Below are 18,585 nucleotides of genomic sequence, written 5' to 3'. Positions count from 1 at the left end.
TCTCTCTCTCTCTCTCTCTGCAGTCTCTCTCTCTAAGTTGTGTTACTGATCTTATTCATTTGAGGCAGTGCGGTCCTTTGATGCTACACAGCATTGCTTTCAATATACCACTGATGTCCATTCACAAACAAACGCGTACACACACACACACACACTATCCACAGACATTTGGCTTGATTTTTGATTGATATTTTTCTTTCTTTCCCTCTCTCTTTCTTTCTCTCTCTCTCTTTTTCTCTCTCTCTCACTCACACAGACACACACACTCACACAACCAAATCTGCTGCAGTAAGAGTCAGTCTTTTTGTGTTGAATATGAATGAAATTAGTCAGTGTGAGCTAGCTGTTGTTTTTAGCTGGTCAGGGTCCATTTGAACATACATGTCCGTAAAGAGCTTTTAGTTGCATGGAGTGTATTGTGAGACAGTCCTTTAACAGGCTCCTGGGGTATTCATTACTCATATTAATTCACTAGACAACATAGGAGGCTTTGAAATACTCATAACTGATGATGAGATTTTGTTATGGCTGGACTATTTGGCAGATACTCAAGATCATTATTTATACGGAGAAAGGCTGCTGACAATTCTTTACAAATGTAGAAATAGGTTATACAGCAGCGAAAAAAACAAACAGACCATTTCAATTTTTTATTTAATCAACATTTCTAGATATATTTTGGTAATTTCAGGCCCAGCGTCTGTTGAATTTAAACAAAATCAAACCTCAGGAGTGAGGTTGGCAAAGTCATCCAACAGCAATGTGAAAAACTGGCAGCATGACAAGACACAAAAATCCTGGTTATCACATAAAAAAACATGTTTTGTACATATACAAATTGTTGTATTGCTTTAAAGTGAATATGAATTTCTTTGCAGTATTTGAGGTCCGAAAAAATATTCTGCATCTTTTCTGTTATTTTCTGCAGTTACATGCAAATACAAACCATATATTTTTAAGATATTTGGGAAAAATATTGTAAATAGTTCATAGAATAAAACAACAACGATCATTTTACTTTAACATATACCTGTCAATAGTAAATTCAGAAAAACTGAAAATGGTCTTTGAAAATGTCTCTTAATTTTTTCCGTGGCTGTAAATTCGTTTGACTGTATATCTGATTCAAAAATTGTGATTTCAGTTCTAATGCGTACATTATATCGTTCATAACTTTACGTCATTCAAATAACATTTAAACTGAGTTTTTAGAGACAAACAACAAATCAACCTTTTCATTTATTAAAGATTATTTCTTTTAAAATTTTACCTTATTTGTTGCTGGGATGGTACACTAAGATTCTTTTTTGTAGGTTACAAAACATAATATAACATTTTGGGCTAGGTCATTGTATCTGTTGTGTACCTATCAAGGGACAGTTTAATGTTTTGTACACCTAATATTTAAATGGTACACAATGGGACAAAAATGTAACATTTTATGTGTTATATACCTGTATAAGGTATAAGGAGGAACATTTAAGGGTACCAGCCCCAGCGACAGATACAGTTTTAAACTTTTTATGTGGACGACATAACTTTATTGTGTGTGTCCACCTACGTGGGTGTTAAAGTTGAACCTGTCTTACTCTCCAGATGTGATTAACAGAATCTTTGCTTCATGTTTCCTAGGAGCTTTGATGAGAACCAGGCCGATTACCAAAGCTCTTAATCAGATCCTCTGTGTGTTTCAGCCAAACAGAGTCATTGTTCACCGCTGTGCCTGTGTGTGTGAAACTCAATCAATGCATTGTTAGAAATCTCTCTCTCCCAAACTGATGCCAATAGAGGCTTGTTATGAATTTCCTGAGGCTAATACTGTCAGCATTAGACCGTCAGTTCAGAGAACCGCATCAGCACTGCTGCATTCTGGGAACTGCGCTGCCAATATGGGTGGAGAGTTTTTCAGAACATACGCTTTGAAAGGAGTGATGGGATGTTTGGACATTCTTCTCATGCATTTCGTCTGTTCAGGACAAAGCAGATTTATGTGGAACTTGTAAAAGTCAAACCACATTCCTATACTTTATTTTCAGCTGTATTAGGTCAGAGTTGGTTGTGGTCACGCTCACAATTTCTGAGCTGATCCAATTTCTCAGTATTGCATTCGACAATGTCGAACCAAAATCGAATTTTGAACTTTGTTTTTATTGACGATTATGTGCATTTAATTTGTGGCGTCTAAAAGTCCCTGTGACAAAGCTCTAAATAAGTGTGACGTGTGATTATTGTATTATGGTATTGAACTGCCTTGTCACTTTCATTTGTGTCTTGGAATAGGGGTGCCGCCTGGCAGAGGCTGGTTATACTCCTGTTTAAATAGAGTTGAATGTGTTCCAGACGCCTGTCAGTGTGCGGGAAGATAAACAGAGAAACGAGTGATAGAATTTAAGATTGGAAATCAAATGGAAAAGGGTTTTGTTGTCCCCAATAGCACGAAAAAGTACACGGGTTTCAGGTATTGAAAATTGTCTTTTACTGGCGTTCATGTTGTTCCGAGTCCTTTTTTCAATGGAAAATTATTAAATATATATATATATCAATGCCGGAGTAAAAGCTCCATAAACATATTAAAGTGTATTTTATGGCCTCTGGTGATTTGTAATGAATTCACCTTTTGAGATCTGCAAAAAAGTCATTTGTGTTTGGAACGACATTAGGATGAGTTAAAGGAATATGACCTGATGTCATGCAAAGGTCATGGGTCTGAGACCCAATGAACACGCAAACTGATAAAATCCACTATACCTCACTTTGTATAAAAACACAAATGCTTAAGGGGACAGTTCACCCAAAAATGAACATTCTGTCATCATTTACTCACTCTTATGTAATTTTATACCTGTGTAAATTACTTTTTTTGCCGCTGAACAAAGAGAAAGATATTTTGAAGAATGTTCCGGGACATCATCGACTACCATAGTAGGAGGAATTAAATGGTAGTCGAAGGTGTCCCAGAACTCTTTGCTTTCCTAAATTCTTCAAAATATCTCATTATGTGTTCAACAGAACAAAAAAACACAATATTTTTGGTTGTGGATGATGTCCCAGTAATGAATACTGCTAACATTCCTCCAAATATCTTTCTCTGTGTTCATTGGAACAAAGAAATGTATACCGGTTTGAAACAAACTGAGGGTGAGTGGATGATGACAGATTTTTCATTTTTGGATGAACTGTCCCTTTGAATGATGACAGGAAGTTTATTTTGGGGCTTTTGACTTCAGGAGCTTTCTGAAAGTCAGAGTTTGCCTGCATGCGTGCGTGTGTGTGTGTGTGTGTTACTGATGTGCCCTCTTCTCCTCATCTTTGTCTTCTTAATGCTGAACTTTCTGGTAAAATAAATGCAGCTGAGTTCAAAGAAGCATTTGATGTTGTATTTGCTAAGAGGAGAACCAAACAAAAGAGTTGAAATACTCTCTCTCTCTCTCTCTATCTCTCTCTCTTCTCTCACGTCTCTGTGAGTCTCGCTGGTCTGCTGGTTGTCTGGCTCTAGTAATCAGAGTTGTGGAGTTGTGTATGGTCTGTGTGTCATTAGTAATGCTACAGAGGACAAAGATACGGGTGAGAGGCTTTCATTGAGACGGCTTTTGATTTGATGCTGGGTATTCTCTGAAATCTTCATTGTTGATTCAAAGTGGGTAAATGGCAAACACTTTAAAGTCGGCAAGAAGTTATAAAATGTAATTCCACATGCAGATTCCAAATGCTGTTTTATGATACGTCATATAATAAATTCGTTTATTTACACATTTAATAATAATATGATATGATATTGAATTTGTTGTAAATTAGCATGGTGGCTCTAACTTATTCTACTTGTTTAGCACACATTGAATAAATGAAATGCCATTGTTATCACTGTATTTAAATTCTGCTAAGAATTTCAGAGGGAAACAGAGCACTGTTTAAATTCCTTATATGGTTCTATAAATATATGTTGTGTAATGTAGATAGATTTTTTTCTTTGAAATGTACACGCATAAAAATCACAATAAGACCTGAGCTTTATGTGTGTTTGATTCCTCTGCAGAAATGCATGAAGTTCAATGTCGAGTCGCCCATCTGGTTGTCTAAACAACGGATCCTCTGCACACTCAACCAGAGCCTGAAGGACGTGCTGAACTACGGACTCTTCCAGCCTGCTTACAACGGCAAAGCCGGGAAGTTTTTAGACGAGCAGCGCACGCTTAAAGAATATCCACTCCCAGCCATCCCTCCTGTACCATACCTGGAGGTGAGAGCGGTTCTCTGACCTGCTTCACTCATGCACCAATTATTACTGTTCCCTCTCCTGGTATTATCAAATCTGTCACCACTTGTTGTCCTTGTATTATAAACTGATTTTTCTGGAAGTGAAAATGCCATATTTTCCTCCATAGGGAAACTTAATTTCAACAATAACACACAGACCTTTAACTGAGGTTGTTTAGCAGCGATTTATGCTCATGTAGTCACTGTGATGATTAACTTAATTTTTTTTCAAAAATATTACGTTGACTCACATGCATGTGGGGCTCATCTATTGGTTTAGAGAATGTGACCTTTTACAATTATATATAAGTGGTCACCTTTGTCGTTTACAGTAAAAAATACAATAATGCCGGAGTGCACTACATAGGCATTATTTTTCCAAAGTAGTGGTTGCAGCATGAGTTTCGGGTCCGACCCCATTTATATTTTTGTGGTTACAGTCAAGTGAGTGCGTGGGAAAGCCGTCTTCTTCTCTTATTTTATTAGTTGGTTAGCATACCAAGTTGGTGCATTACCGCCAGCAATTGTTATGGGTGTGTGGCGAATGTCATTCACTTAACCAGCCACAGCATACAGAAGATTATATGTTTAAAGGTATATTTGGTTATTCCCTGGTCCCACCAACTCCCGCTGACATGATTTTGTATCCCATCCCCAAACGATGTCAGCCTCTAATGCAGACGGACTAATGCAGAAGACCACTATTGATTGAGAGACACTAAAATGATCCTTTTGCGGCTGTGTTTGACAGCTGAAAAACGCCACACCATAATCTTGACACTCTATAAACTCACCAGTAATATAAAGTCCCAGGTTCCTAACAGTGTGCTATGGATCTCCTTTATGCCGTGTATCTTCATTGTTATATCACTGTTAGTCAGAGATACTCGGATTTTTAATTTCACCTGATTTATCATTCCAGTTATGACTTTTAGGGCCAGAGAGAGAGAGAGAGATCACTAAACACAACGTTTTAGAGAGAGAGACTACAGAGAGAGAGAGATCTGAGAAATGGCATAACCATTCTGCTCTGAACAGATATATGACAGAGAAATCATTGCCTGCATGCAGTTACGTTCTTCCTGAATCTGATCATTTCAAAAATGTATTATGGATGTTTCCAAGGTGCCCATAAACTACCACATGTGTGAATTGATGTCTCAATCAGTTTGCCAACACTCAGAGACCTCTATATGCGCACTTTAATTTGGTTTAGTCGAGTCTTTAACTCGAAAAAAAACCTTCCTCTGTAGTATCACAATAACAATGTATATATGCAGCGTGTTTGACCTTGACGTTAATCTAAAATGAAAATACTTTGGGCAGTTAGATGACATAACGCTATGTTCCTACTAGATGTCATGCAAAGGTCATGGGTCTGAGTGAACACACATACTGATAAAATCCCTTTTTCCTCACTTTGGATAAAAAACACAAATGCTTAAAGGGACGTTTCACCCAGAAATAAAAATTCTGTCATCATTTACTCACTCTTGAGTTGTTCCAAATCTGTGTAAATTGATGAATCCACATAACGATATTTGAAAGAACGCTTTTAACCATTTGGCCACCATTGACTACCATAGTAGAAAAAATGACAATGGTTGTCAAAAGTGCCCCAGAACTGTTTGCTTTCCTACATTCTTCAAAATATCTTCTTTTGTGTTCAACAAAACCTTTCAAACTTTATTAAACAGTTTATAAAGCAATTTTTCCTACTATTGCAGTCAATGGTGGCCCAGAATTGTTTGGTTACAACATTCTTTCAAATATCTTTGTGTTCATAAAAACAAAGAAATGTGAAGTGGACGTTCTCTGTGCTCTTATTGCCTTTTGCTAAGTGCTGGCACGTTCTCAGCACCATCACAGCCCTCAGCGGGTCTATAGATCTGTCCCATGCTGGCCTGATAAATCCAGCTCCCCTTGTGCACAAAGCCTGCACGGCACAGTGAGATCCCGTAGATTGAGAGATGGACAGAACGGAGGGGGTAAGTAGAATGTATAGATGCAGCAAGCGATAAAAAAAATTGAAGAATTAGATAGGAGGGTAGGAGCTCTCTGGGAAGCCCCATGGCTCAGGACACTTTATGTGCACGTGGGTTAGTACAGTGTTTAGATTTGCAGTTGAAGAGTTTGGCTTGAAGTTACAGTACACCTGTTTTAGGAGTTCTGTCTCAAAAAATGAACAGTGCTTTTACCACTAATAAAACTGCAGACCTATGGTTGCTGTAGTTAAAGAAACAGTTCACCCAAAAATTGGGTGACCCTCGAGTTGTTTCAACAACTCGACAGGGGAGAGGGACCGGCAAAGGACACTCGAGACAGGAATTAAACTCGGTTCAGGCCGCAAGTGCACTGGCACTATATGTTGTGGCACTCATCGCACGGCAATTGGCAAAAACAAGTCTTTTATTATTTATAAGAATTCATCTCTATTTATGTCTGTATTGGTCACTTTTACTTTTAAGATGCAACCTACGTCAAAAGACTGAAGATAGATGGTCCTCCTGCAGCGCTATCTTTGCTTGTTTTCTTCAGCACGGTTTGACAAAATGAAGTGATTTATTGATTCTCAGCGGGTTGGAGGATTCTGGTCCTGCCTGCTAATGTAATGTTTATATGCAGATGTTTGACATGCTCGCAGATACGAGTGATTCACACCTAACACAGAGCCGTCATTAATATACAGTATACTGTTGGTATGCTCGCTTTAGTTTATTTCACATTGTTTTGTATTTGCAGTTTCGCTACAAGAGGCGAGTATACGCACAGACTCATCTGGATGAAAAGCAGCTGTCCAAACTTCACACCAAGGCAAGTATCCAGCGTTGACCTCTTCCTGTACCAACAATGCATCTGGGCGGTCTGCTGTCCCTACAGGCTATGTTGGGTTTTCATTTGCGATACTTTGTTGTCACACTGAACTGAAGGTGTTAGTGAGCTGTTCGAAATGATTATGATGATGATAATGATGGCGGTAATCACGTGGAACGTGAGACTCTGGAAACATTTACGCAACCTCCTTGCTCTTCACAGATCAACAACACCTCATAAACACACCTTGATACGTCGCAATTACCGGCGAACCTCCATCAACTCCGCTCTCATCACGATAATGCTCACGGTTTTATCTCGTCTGGCCTTGCCGAACGAGATCTCTCAACCTTCCATAAGAATCAGAGTTATGGCCTAAATCAAAATGAACCATTGCAATAAATGAAAATCAATGTTGGCATCATACCAATTTCAGTATAGTCACGTCAGTTTGAATTCTCCATTCCATTCAATTAGATGAAAGGCTTTCTGTAGATGATACAGATAATACCACACATCTGACAGCATTACCCTGTGTGACAATAATACACAGCGCATGACATGAAAAGTCATTATCAATCATTAATCCACAATCACACTTATTACAGCCACAGATGACCCAGAAATGAAAACTGTATGCCACTAAATGAAATATCTATAGTAAAATAATGATTATTCTCAAATTATTGTTTCTTGGGATCTTATATTCAAACAGTCCTCCACTGGATAGACACACAGAGTCCTACTTCAAACTCACGTGATTGGTCAAGAGTTTGTTGCTCTGCCTGGGTCGGTCAATATTATTGATAGTTAATATTATTGTACTGTAACACTTTACAATGAGGTTGCACTAGTTTACATGAGCTAACAATACATCTACAACTTTACAAATCTTGATTTAAGCTGCAATCTATTATTGAGCACAGACATAAAAAATCAATATCTTTATTTACTCTGATTTGCAACAGCAAGCTAATATTAGTGATTCGTATGATGATATCACAGAAAATGTCAGTTTGACATCACTTGACTTCAGTGCAGAGGAAGCTGATGTAAAGAAATGTGCAAATTTATGGTTTAAACAGGGATGTTTAAAGGGCCAAAGTTGCAGTCTGCAGCCTTAATGTTTTTTTCCAATGTTTACAAATACATTTTTAAACTAGGGCTGTCAAACAATTAAACGCAATTAATCACATCAAGAATAAAATTCACATATTTATAAAAGCATACACATTTATGCATATATTTAAGAAAAATAATAAACGTAAATATTATTTAAGTATAAATAAATACATATTAATATTCGCTAAATATACGTGTATGTGCTTATAAATACAAAATAAATATGCACAGTTCACAGACATATATTATGTTAACACAACCTTTATTCTGTAAGAGATTATTTCAAATTAATCGTTTGACAGCCCCGTTTTAAAGATGACATGAAATCAAAATGTAAAAATCTGTGCACGTCGTTATTTTTTTATTAATGCTTTCTTATAATCTTTAATGAAAACCATCCAATGATTGATTGATGAAAATGGTATTCAAATCTCCCCCCCTTTTTTGGCAACACCCAACTTCCAAAGATCCAGTCAGTTCTTGATGGACAATAAAGTCCCGTCCTTCATTTTTTTTATCATTTCAGAAACTGTTTCACTTGGACATACAATACCTCAGGATATGGAAAAGAAGACGATCGTTACTTCTGTTTGTTGGTGATTTAAAATGCAAAGTGTTGCAAGTTATTATTAGCGAACGCTCAATGAACTTAACCGAATGAACAATTGATCAATAAATGCTGTAAAAAAATGCATAGTTCTGGTTAGCCAATGCATTAAATAAACTAGATTTTTTTTACCACTATTATGAATTGAATACATTTATTCATAAAAAAAGTGACATTTAATCATTTTGAATCAGTTAAATACACTGCTGTCCATCTGCTTGGGAGTTATTGGAATTGCGTGGCATTAAACTGACATTTCTGAGGTTTGAAGCGGCATGAGAGTGGCTGTACTGTAACTCTCTCAAGTGGCAGCTGTGCTCATTTTTGTTTTAGTTGGACTTGCCCAACATGTTATAAGGCTGTTTTTCTGTCTCTGTCATTTGGAATTGTGGGATGTTTGTATGACCGTGTAGTCCATTGAGCTGATGGGCTGCGCCATCTCTCGCTCATGCGGTGGGGTGGTGGGCTGACCGAGATGAGGTCTTTAATCCGCTCACTGTAGCAACTGATATTTTCCTTTTCTGTACTGGCCTCTGTTATCGGATACACACGTAGATACACAAACATAAGCACATACTCACGAATGCACATGCATTTGCACCGGCGTGTTGTCAATCTGTGGCACGGCCGTGTGCAGTGGTGTGTGGTGAGGTCAGGCATTAGCCTATTTTCAGTCATTCATTGATGTTCTTACAGACCGAAGATGAAACCAAATGCAATGTACTGTGTGTGTTTAGCGGGGCTTAACATGTGGTCAAATGACAGACAGACAGCAGAAAGACGTCTTTCTCTAGCGGAGAAAACAGAATCTCCGTCTGAAGCACCTGATGTTAATGTGAAGTCGTGATTACATTATTTCTCTTATCGGTGTTCAACACAGTCTCACCTGAGCGGCATTACGGGGTTGGCAGACACAGTAGCTCAGATGTGCGCTTTCAAGTTCTTGTTCTCTCCAGAGAATGAGAGAGAGAGAATTAGAGCGTGTAGATAACAGCTTCCTTCAACACACACACACATATTTTGACTTTTTCTTGCTGTACTGTTCATAAATTGTGTTATTGATCATTACAGTAGCATTGAATACAAGGATTATACTAATATGACCACAAACATCTTTACAGTCAAGCACTGCTGTGGCAGATGTTTAGTAAGAATTAAAGGGACAGGTGACCAGATCTCCTCACTAGTGTGTCTTGACTTTTTTACATCTGTTATGCTTAATAGACAAATAGAATAGAACTGTTCTGTTGACACCAAGAATAATCATTATCATTTTTTTCTAAATTCTTTATTTACTTGATGACATTAAAGTAAATAAAGTGACATTGGGGTCACTTTAAGGGCGTTTTCCCCAGCTGATGAACAATATAACATTAACAAGTGCAAATATTAGCATTGTCTTTCACTGGCTCTCTATGTTTTGTTAATTCATCAGTTGAAAAATATCAGAATAAACAATTTTATATTACGTTGAACTTTATATTTATTGTTCTTGGTGAACTGAGAACTCACTCACTCACTTTTCGTTCTTTCTTTCTTTCTCTTTCTTTCTTTCTTTCTTTCTTTCTTGCTTTCACCATTCAGTAGGGTGTTTGTTATGATAACATGTAATATGTTTATGTGGGCACGTTGCATAAACCTTACAAATTTAAGAAAAAAAGTTTTCCTGTGCACTTCATGAGTAATCAATTTTGCTGCATCTGTTTTATACATCAATAAAGTGTCCAGACAGGTATCCCTTTAAAACGACACTGGAATCTTTAAATTATTATTTTCCGATCGCGTATACACTGTTTTTTATGTTTAGTAATCCATACATTGTGTATGTATACCTCATGTACTGTAGAATTGAAATAACTATGCAAAATATTTTATTACCAACAGTTTGCTTTCCATAGTTTTATATATTCGCACTCACGTCACAACTTGTGAATATGATATTTACGACTCCATTTCAAGGCAATATTCTCTCACATATAGAATTATTCAAACACCTGCATTAACATTCATTCATCATTCTGATACAGTCTGTGTGTGTGTGTTTATGTGTGTGCATGTTTATATTCAAACTGTTCCTCTAAGTCAAGACATTCTGGATCCATGACCCGCAATGTTTGTGTGTCTGTGTGTTTAATGCTGAAGATTCTGATTCACTCTCAGCGAGTAAAGGCGAGTAGTTGCTTGTTTGGAGAAACGTGTTCTGGCTACAAAGTCTACCAGGCCAGGCAGTTCATGTGCCACTGTGTGTGTGTCTCTGAGTGTGTGTTTGCGCAAAGAATCTTTCTCAGTTAGAAATAAATCCCTACATGCATGACTTCTGCCCTCAGCGCTCACTGTCTCTCCACCCTTCAGTCTTTACATCAGTCGCACACCCATAATCTACAGTCATCTCTCCTTTTGCTAACCCACTTCCCAGTCACCTTTGGTGCGGAACCCCCTTGACTCAACCGCATTAGGCAGACACGAGAAAGAGAGAGAAAAATCACCTTATCCAGAATATTTCTTTCACATCAGTACACAGACACTGTCCTGATCTATAAACACATATGCTATCTCATTCATACCATCAAATGCCGCAAAAGTTTTTTTTGTGTATGTTGGGTTGTTTTGTGTTTGTGACCTGTCCCATTCCTCTCGCAAACACACTTAAATGTGGTGTGTGTGTCTAAGAGTAAAGCAGACTGCAGCAAATGCCTGACCTTATACAGTAGTTGTACATGATATTGCTACAAATTGTTACCACTGCAGTGGTCTATAATAGCACGGGTGTGTGTGCTTACAGTATATACCGTTTAGTATAATATTGCTTTTAAAAATGTGAAAATACTGACTGACAAAGGATTTCGAGGGATGATACTGATATCTAGAGAGTAGGGTGGCTGATATAGGGTACAGAAGATATGTACATTATGTAGTCAGCAAATGTTTAAAATATTTATTATTAATAATGTATTTTTGCTTATTTGAAAGGTTAATTACAATTTTTATTTTCTAAATATTTCTAAAAGCTTTTTATGAAACAATTGGTAAAGCTGCAGAGTATAATGGACGGCATAGTTTCTGAATAATTAGGTTATAATATATAATATAATAAAAAAATATATTGGAGTATATCTTATTGTTTGTTGTTTAAATCTGTTTCTATCCTATGGTTGGAAAAAATATGGACATTTTCTGATTTGACTAAGGGTGGCGCGCCATATTTTACTCCAAAAAGTTTTTTGAATGTTCTCTTGTTATTTGTAGTTAGTCATGTAATTGTTGTCTAATTTTAGTTAATGTCAGTCATCATTTATTCTCCCTTACTGTACGTGGTTTAAAACCTATATATGACTTTGTATACTTTGGGACACAAAAGAAGATATTTTAATAGATGGTGGTTTTGTGTCCATGAAATGGCAGTCAATAGGGTCTGATGTTGTTTGGTTACGATCTTCAAAATATCTTCTTTTGTGTTCTGCAGAAGAAACAAAGTCATACACGTTTGAAATGACACGAGGGTGAGTGAATGTTGACATTGATTTCATTTTTGGGTGATCCCTTTACGTTTATTTAATTATTTGTAGCTTTCTAGAATATAGTTCTGTTATCAACACTGAAATCAATTTATAACTGCTGTCCAACCAGTATCTCTTTCCAGCTTCTCTTAATTTACAATCATTTAATCAACCAATTTTGTGTCCCACCTTAGACATCAAATAGTGTTGGAGAGAGAGCAGCGCGCCGCTCCGGTTGGTCTCTAACCAATCACATTACACTGGAGGTGGAGCTTAAGAGAGTCGCAGTCACATCAGTTCTGGTCAATGAGCATGCTGAAGTCGACTGCGGAGTGCATGTGTGTGCTTCTATTGTCAGAGTGTGGAGCTGTTTCATCACTGCTCTGTATGGGACACACACACACACACGGTGTGTCTCAGCCGAGGGCGAATGACTGTGAATGAATACTCGGGAGCTTTATTCTGACTGGCTCAACCCCAAATAGTCTCCCCCACCCCACCTGCACATACACGCTTCTTTTCATTTCACTCCTCCCCTCCCTCTTCTACGTCTCTGCATCCAGCAGAATCACCCCTTCATCGGACACCGGACGTGTCAGCGTGTGTTTCAGAGAGAGTGTGAGCGGGCGGCACTCTGGCGAGACGTGAGTGTGGAGAGAGAGAGAGGGTTATAGGGTGAGAGGGCGTGCAGAAGATGAGTGTGTGATGAGAGGAGATGGGGGGAACGCTCGGACGGAGAGACGGTAGAGAGCGGAGGAGCAGAAAGCCTCGCAAGAACGCCAAGAAGTCCAAAATCAACAGTAAGGTATCCCGTTCTGCTTTCCTGACATATTTTTGTGTGTCCGTCTCTCTGGCGCTCAGTCTACGCCCGATCAGTTCCATCAGCGTTGAGCGAGCGTGTGTGTATGTCCGTTGCATCTCATTCTGTCAGTAACTGCATGTGGTGGCGATAGCAGAGGAACTTCCCTTTAACGTGTGAGAGACTTCATTGCAGGGACGAACGGGATTCTGCTTATTTTTTAATGAAAAACGTTAAAACGTAAGATGTAATTCCAAGGTGGAAATACATTTGCATTCACACTTTTGCTTAAAAATAATGATAGACGGCGTGAAACTGATATGAGAAGTGTTTAAACCCTTTTGCAAACCCTTTGATGCTCCCAAGACATTCCTTTCTGTGCCAACCAGCTAAAACACATGAGCAAATCAGCACAACATGACAGCAACGTTCATTACAACATGCACACACATGCTAAACAAACATGAGATGTAGTGACAATTCAAAAACCGACACTTGGCCTGAACTTCACATGCATTGTTCCCCATATGATTAAAACAATCTATGTGTTACATGGACTTGAACCTTTACGTTCAGATGTACAAACACACACATAGGCTTGCAACCTTCTTCATGTATTCTCCGATCTCTGGCTTGTTGTGTGTTCCTCTTTTAATGCCCAGAGTTGTGATGGTGTGTGTCACCTACATGTGGATTTGACAGGGTGATGATCCTCAGCGGGCTGTGATGTGTAATCTCTTGATCCTGTGAGGCGACTGATGGGAGATTTAATGAGGCTTCTGAACGATCAGGATGACAGGTCAGGCTGTCAGTACTCTGGAGTTTGGGTGACTCGTAGTGCGGGTCAGGTAAAAGTGCATGAGGGGAACACGAGCTTCTCATCCTCATGAGCTTTTCTGGATCATTGCAGTTTCGTGCAGCGCCAATAGATTGTCTCAAGTTCCCATGATGCTTCTGGAGAGGCTTATAAAGTTCTGTGGTACGCACAAATTCTTGTGCTGTTTTCTTTTATTAACAATTTTATTTTCTCTGTCAATTCTGTCCTAATTTGCTCACTTTATTGGTCCAAACGTAAAGTTTGATTTCATTGTTTATTTGTTCTGTATTTATACCTTATATATATATTTTTTTAAGAGATTTAAAATCAGAGCGAGTTTAAATGCTTGGTTGAATATCAGTTTTATGACTTTTGTTCTGCTCCTCACATGAAGCAATCTTTTAGACTATATAGTCATCATCTAGGTCATGTGGACCACTTGTATGAAGTCTACATTGATATTGATGGCATTGAAAGCGAGTAGCTTTGGCACTCTGAAAATGGTTTCGTTTGGGTTAAGCTAATAAACCCACTGGCTTCAATAAGTATTGAATAAATATAAATAAATGTTCTGTGAGGAACCTTTAGTATTCAAATGAACGTATGCACAACTTGAAGCGTGTCTTAGAAAGATCTCTGATCTTTAATTAATACACTTGTTTTCTTAACAGGCATTTTTATGTTTCTTTATGTTCTTATGTGTATTTGTATGTCTTTGTTAACAACATGAGTATAAACTGTTTATTTTGTGTACGCCAGCTACGTTGTGAGCGTTCTGTGACGTACTTCGCTTGTTACATGGATGTTCAAATCAGTTATATTTATATCGCGCTTTTTACAATGTTTCATTGTTTCGAAGCAGCGTTACGGGAAGAAAAACAAAAATATACAAGAAGGTATCTTCATCTTTGCTCTTGGTTGGTGATGGAGAGTGCCTGAGCTGGAGCAAAAAAATAATTATTTTATGTAAGTGATTATGTGTTTTTGAATGTTGAGTTATTGATTTGCTTTAGATTTTTTTATATCTAAGTTTAAGATGAAAGTTGTGTATGTGCTCCATTGTGTAGGTGAAGGCAAAGGTAAGAGTAAAGACCGGGGTTTATTTCCTTTTTTTACATGTACGCGACCACATGCGTACAGCCGATCGCACAGCCTTCCATATATACTACCAATATCAGCAAAAATAGTATAAAAACATAATATAAAAATGTTGCGTTGCATTCCGAGTCTTTAAGGCATCCCATTATTTTCTGTCTCCACTGTCCTATGTATATGAAGATGCAAAAGGCCAAAAACACAAAAACGAAAAAAAAACTAAATTCTGCAAGAAATGAAATGTGAATGCATGACCAGCGCTTACGATGTACGAGTAACAAAATTCTGGCGGTGCGCGCACGGTACCCGCATACTGTCCCTCGTGTTAAAGGGGAACTATACTTAGGGCTTAAGCCTGTACATGCCTGTATCAACTTTGTGTTCTTGCTTAAGTCATTTAGTAATATTTTCGTAAACTTTATGCGAAAACTAAAGAGTTTTATTGTTTTAACTGCTTGGAATCAGCAGACGTATAAATCAGTTTATACTAATGTAAATATGATATTGGCTGTGGTTTACTCATAGTATAGACAACATTAAATTATGATAAAATACATTCTCTGAACCGTTCCGGGACTCTTTTATAGGATCGGCCGCAGGCTGACCGTTACATGACCTAATTAAAGAGCAGAGTGAGCTTCAGTACAGTCACATCAGCTGCACTTACACATCAGATCATCATAACACACACACACACACATGCACTGACCCTTCAATAAGGCAAAAAAAAGACTACATATAAATGTTCCATAATAGTCTCATGCAAGTTCACAAAGATCACAGATGTTATGTGTGATAGATTACATCATATTGCCGAGATGGCTATTTTCCGGAACCAGGTGAAATTATGAAAAGAAAAGAGATAAAAAAGATGAAATTATACAACATGTATTCTTCTTTTCATTGTTTTTGTCTTTATCAAAATCCTTCATTTGGAAAATGGATTGTATCATTTCTTTCCAGTGTCATCTTTTTATTTTGAAGTTATTTATTGTAACACACCAGCCACACACCAACCAAATGTGACGTCCGTTATGCCCAAATTGTTTTACAGTGTTCATATCACAGCATAACACCAGGAAGGCAACACATACAGTACAACATCTGTACCTGTACAAGTACCTGATGTATTTTTAAAGAGCTTATATGCAGCTCCATAAATGACCGTAAGATGCTGGACATAATCATTTTCTTTCTTCCTTTTGGCTGTCGTCATTGCCGTATGTGTCTCGCACATTTCCACAAATTATATTTCAGTGTTTATTCTTTATTCTTCGTCTTTTTAGAGCAAGAACTGACGTGTAAAATTCACAAGCGATTAGTGAAATAAGGTCATGTGGGTTGTGCTGAGTGTGAACTGGGAGATATTGCAGCCATTGCTCATGCATTAGTAACCGTGTGCCACATTAGAGAAATGCAAAAACATATTGTACATTCTCAAAGTCTCAAGAGATAATTTTGCTTTTCTTTGGCCACTAAAGACATAAATGACATAAGTGACCTGCGCATGGGTTTAAGCCGATTCCGATGTATTTCCTTCTGTAAAACACATGTAAGAGATGATAGTGTTGATGATTTAGCTTGGATTCGAGCAAGAGAGAGCCCGCATCGTATTTCTGCATTGCCAATGGAATCAAAGCGACAAGGCCGAAGGAAATCCACTGTTTCCTCAAAATAGTCTGTTTGCAAGCTGCAGAAGGCCGTCTGCATGCAACGTGCATACAGAAAACCCAAATGTAATTTACTCTGCTGCGCATAGCACCAAATTAACAAAAACAATATATCCGTGTTCTGTTTTCTGTCATGCGCCGTGCACATTTTCGATGACGTAAGACTATCTCAAACGCACCAGGGTTCAACAGAATCAAGTTGAGTGTGAAACCCAACCAATGCTGCTTATAACAAAACATTTGGTTGTAAGTGAACCGTCCCTTTAAATGTGGTGTCATTTGACTAACATTTTTTCTTTCTTTTATATGAAAGTATCATTTTACTTTTGTCGCTCTTTTTGTTTTGTCTTATACCATTGCACCATCTGAGGTGCTCTGTTCCTCTCTCTCTCTCTCTCTCTCTCTCTCTCTTTTTCAGTGCACAAGTCAGAGGTTAATGGACCGTTGTTTATCAATAAACTGCCCCTTAAAGTACTCTTCCGCTCACCTGTAGAAAGAGAAATAGATTATGTGGGTGAGAGAGAGAGAGAGAGAGAGAAAGACGGATTGTAAGTTTGTCACTATTTTTTGCTTCTGAGGCGAGTCACTCCTGAAGTTCCATTAAGACAAATGGATCTCTCAAAGAAGCATCTGTCAGGCATGAAGTGAAACGCTTTGGCCATAACTCAGCTCCGCCTCACTGTGGAATAAAGAACTGAGACGTCATCACCAGCGTGTCAATCCCCCGGCGTTATAACGGACAGCACATAACACATTTACATGTCACATTACCAATATGGCCGTTTCTGTCATTAGACAGGACAAGATGCATTATAAGAGGAAGAGTTGGGTGCTTTTAAGGCACGGCCGGTTGTTTTGCATATCTTAAAGGCGTTGTTATGGAAGGTGCTTGCAGTGATGGGTGTTTTATGAGTATTAATGGGAATGTTATGTTAATGGCAGATATTTTACAAGTAGTGGTTATTGGACGGGCAACACTGGGTTGCTAATGTGCTTTTTTTTCATTGTTGGGAATGAGTTCTGTTGGCTATATGACAGGGTTAAGTATTAATGGCAGTTCTAAAAATAAAATATTTTCCCTTGAGTTTTTATATAATGATATTGTATCGTATGTTATGTCCAGAATATTATGGTTATTGTTGGAGACAGTATATTGTGCAAAGTGAAAGTATGTTATGAAAATTGTGCGGGGAGATTTATAGTCTTTTATGCTGGATTTATTATGAGATGTTGGATGTTCTGGTCTGAACTATAGTCAAATATTTTATATGAGTTTAATGATGCATTCTGGGTACTAATAGGCTACACAAGAGTCCTAAATTAGTGTTAATGGATTATACTATTATAATATTACCTGTTTGTTAAATAAATCCTCAAATAAATGTAGATGTACGTTATTGCCAGTGTGGTGCATTGAGAGTTTATAGAAATAATATGGCAAAAATGAAAATGTCTTATGTGGGATGAATGGAAGCAAAAATATTTAAATAAAGAATACTTGGTGTAGGTAAATATGGGAAATGTGAGAGAAGTGTGGGAAATATTATGCATACTCATGGATTTAGCAGATTTTAGACAAACTGCATTTAGGGTATACATTTAAAAAAATCAGTATGAAGGTAGCTGACACATAAATGGACCGACCGTGCAATAGCAAAAAAAAATGAAGATAAATCTTGCTTATGTTTTTATACTATAAATATAATATAAAATAAAATATTATTAAGATTTGGTTTTTGAAGTCTGTGCTACACCATTGGACACATGTACGATATATTTGTGCATTACCTGGGACCCTGCTGGTATGTTTTCTTTGTATATATATATATATATATATATATATATAAAGAATACTTTGTTGGATAAATATGTTTGGGAATGTGACAGAAATTTGTGGAATATTATGCATT

At 37.6% G+C, this 18,585-nt stretch overlaps 1 protein-coding gene across 9 annotated transcripts in view; it reads left to right on the top strand.

Annotated features, from left to right (window-relative positions):
* The window catches only part of shank3a (SH3 and multiple ankyrin repeat domains 3a), a 190,491-nt gene that overhangs the window by 70,112 nt on the left and 101,794 nt on the right, over positions 1-18,585 (top strand). For 7 of the 9 annotated variants that reach the window (XR_008908896.1, XM_056766774.1, XM_056766773.1 and 4 more), the window contains 2 exons: positions 4,034-4,237; positions 6,997-7,068. Coding sequence is in view for 7 of the 9 variants with exons in the window: in XM_056766774.1 (XP_056622752.1) it covers positions 4,034-4,237; positions 6,997-7,068 (276 nt within the window). In the remaining 2 variants the exon portion in view is untranslated. Of the gene's footprint in view, positions 1-4,033; positions 4,238-6,996; positions 7,069-12,963; positions 13,100-18,585 lie in introns of those variants that run through there. The other 2 variants (XM_056766777.1, XM_056766780.1) reach the window with 2 other exon arrangements.

Source organism: Triplophysa dalaica, chromosome 14, assembly GCF_015846415.1.
Source record: "Triplophysa dalaica isolate WHDGS20190420 chromosome 14, ASM1584641v1, whole genome shotgun sequence".
In the NCBI taxonomy this organism is placed as follows: domain Eukaryota; kingdom Metazoa; phylum Chordata; class Actinopteri; order Cypriniformes; family Nemacheilidae; genus Triplophysa; species Triplophysa dalaica.
Note: the sequence above shows the minus strand (reverse complement) of the source record. Positions and strands in the feature narration are given on the sequence as shown.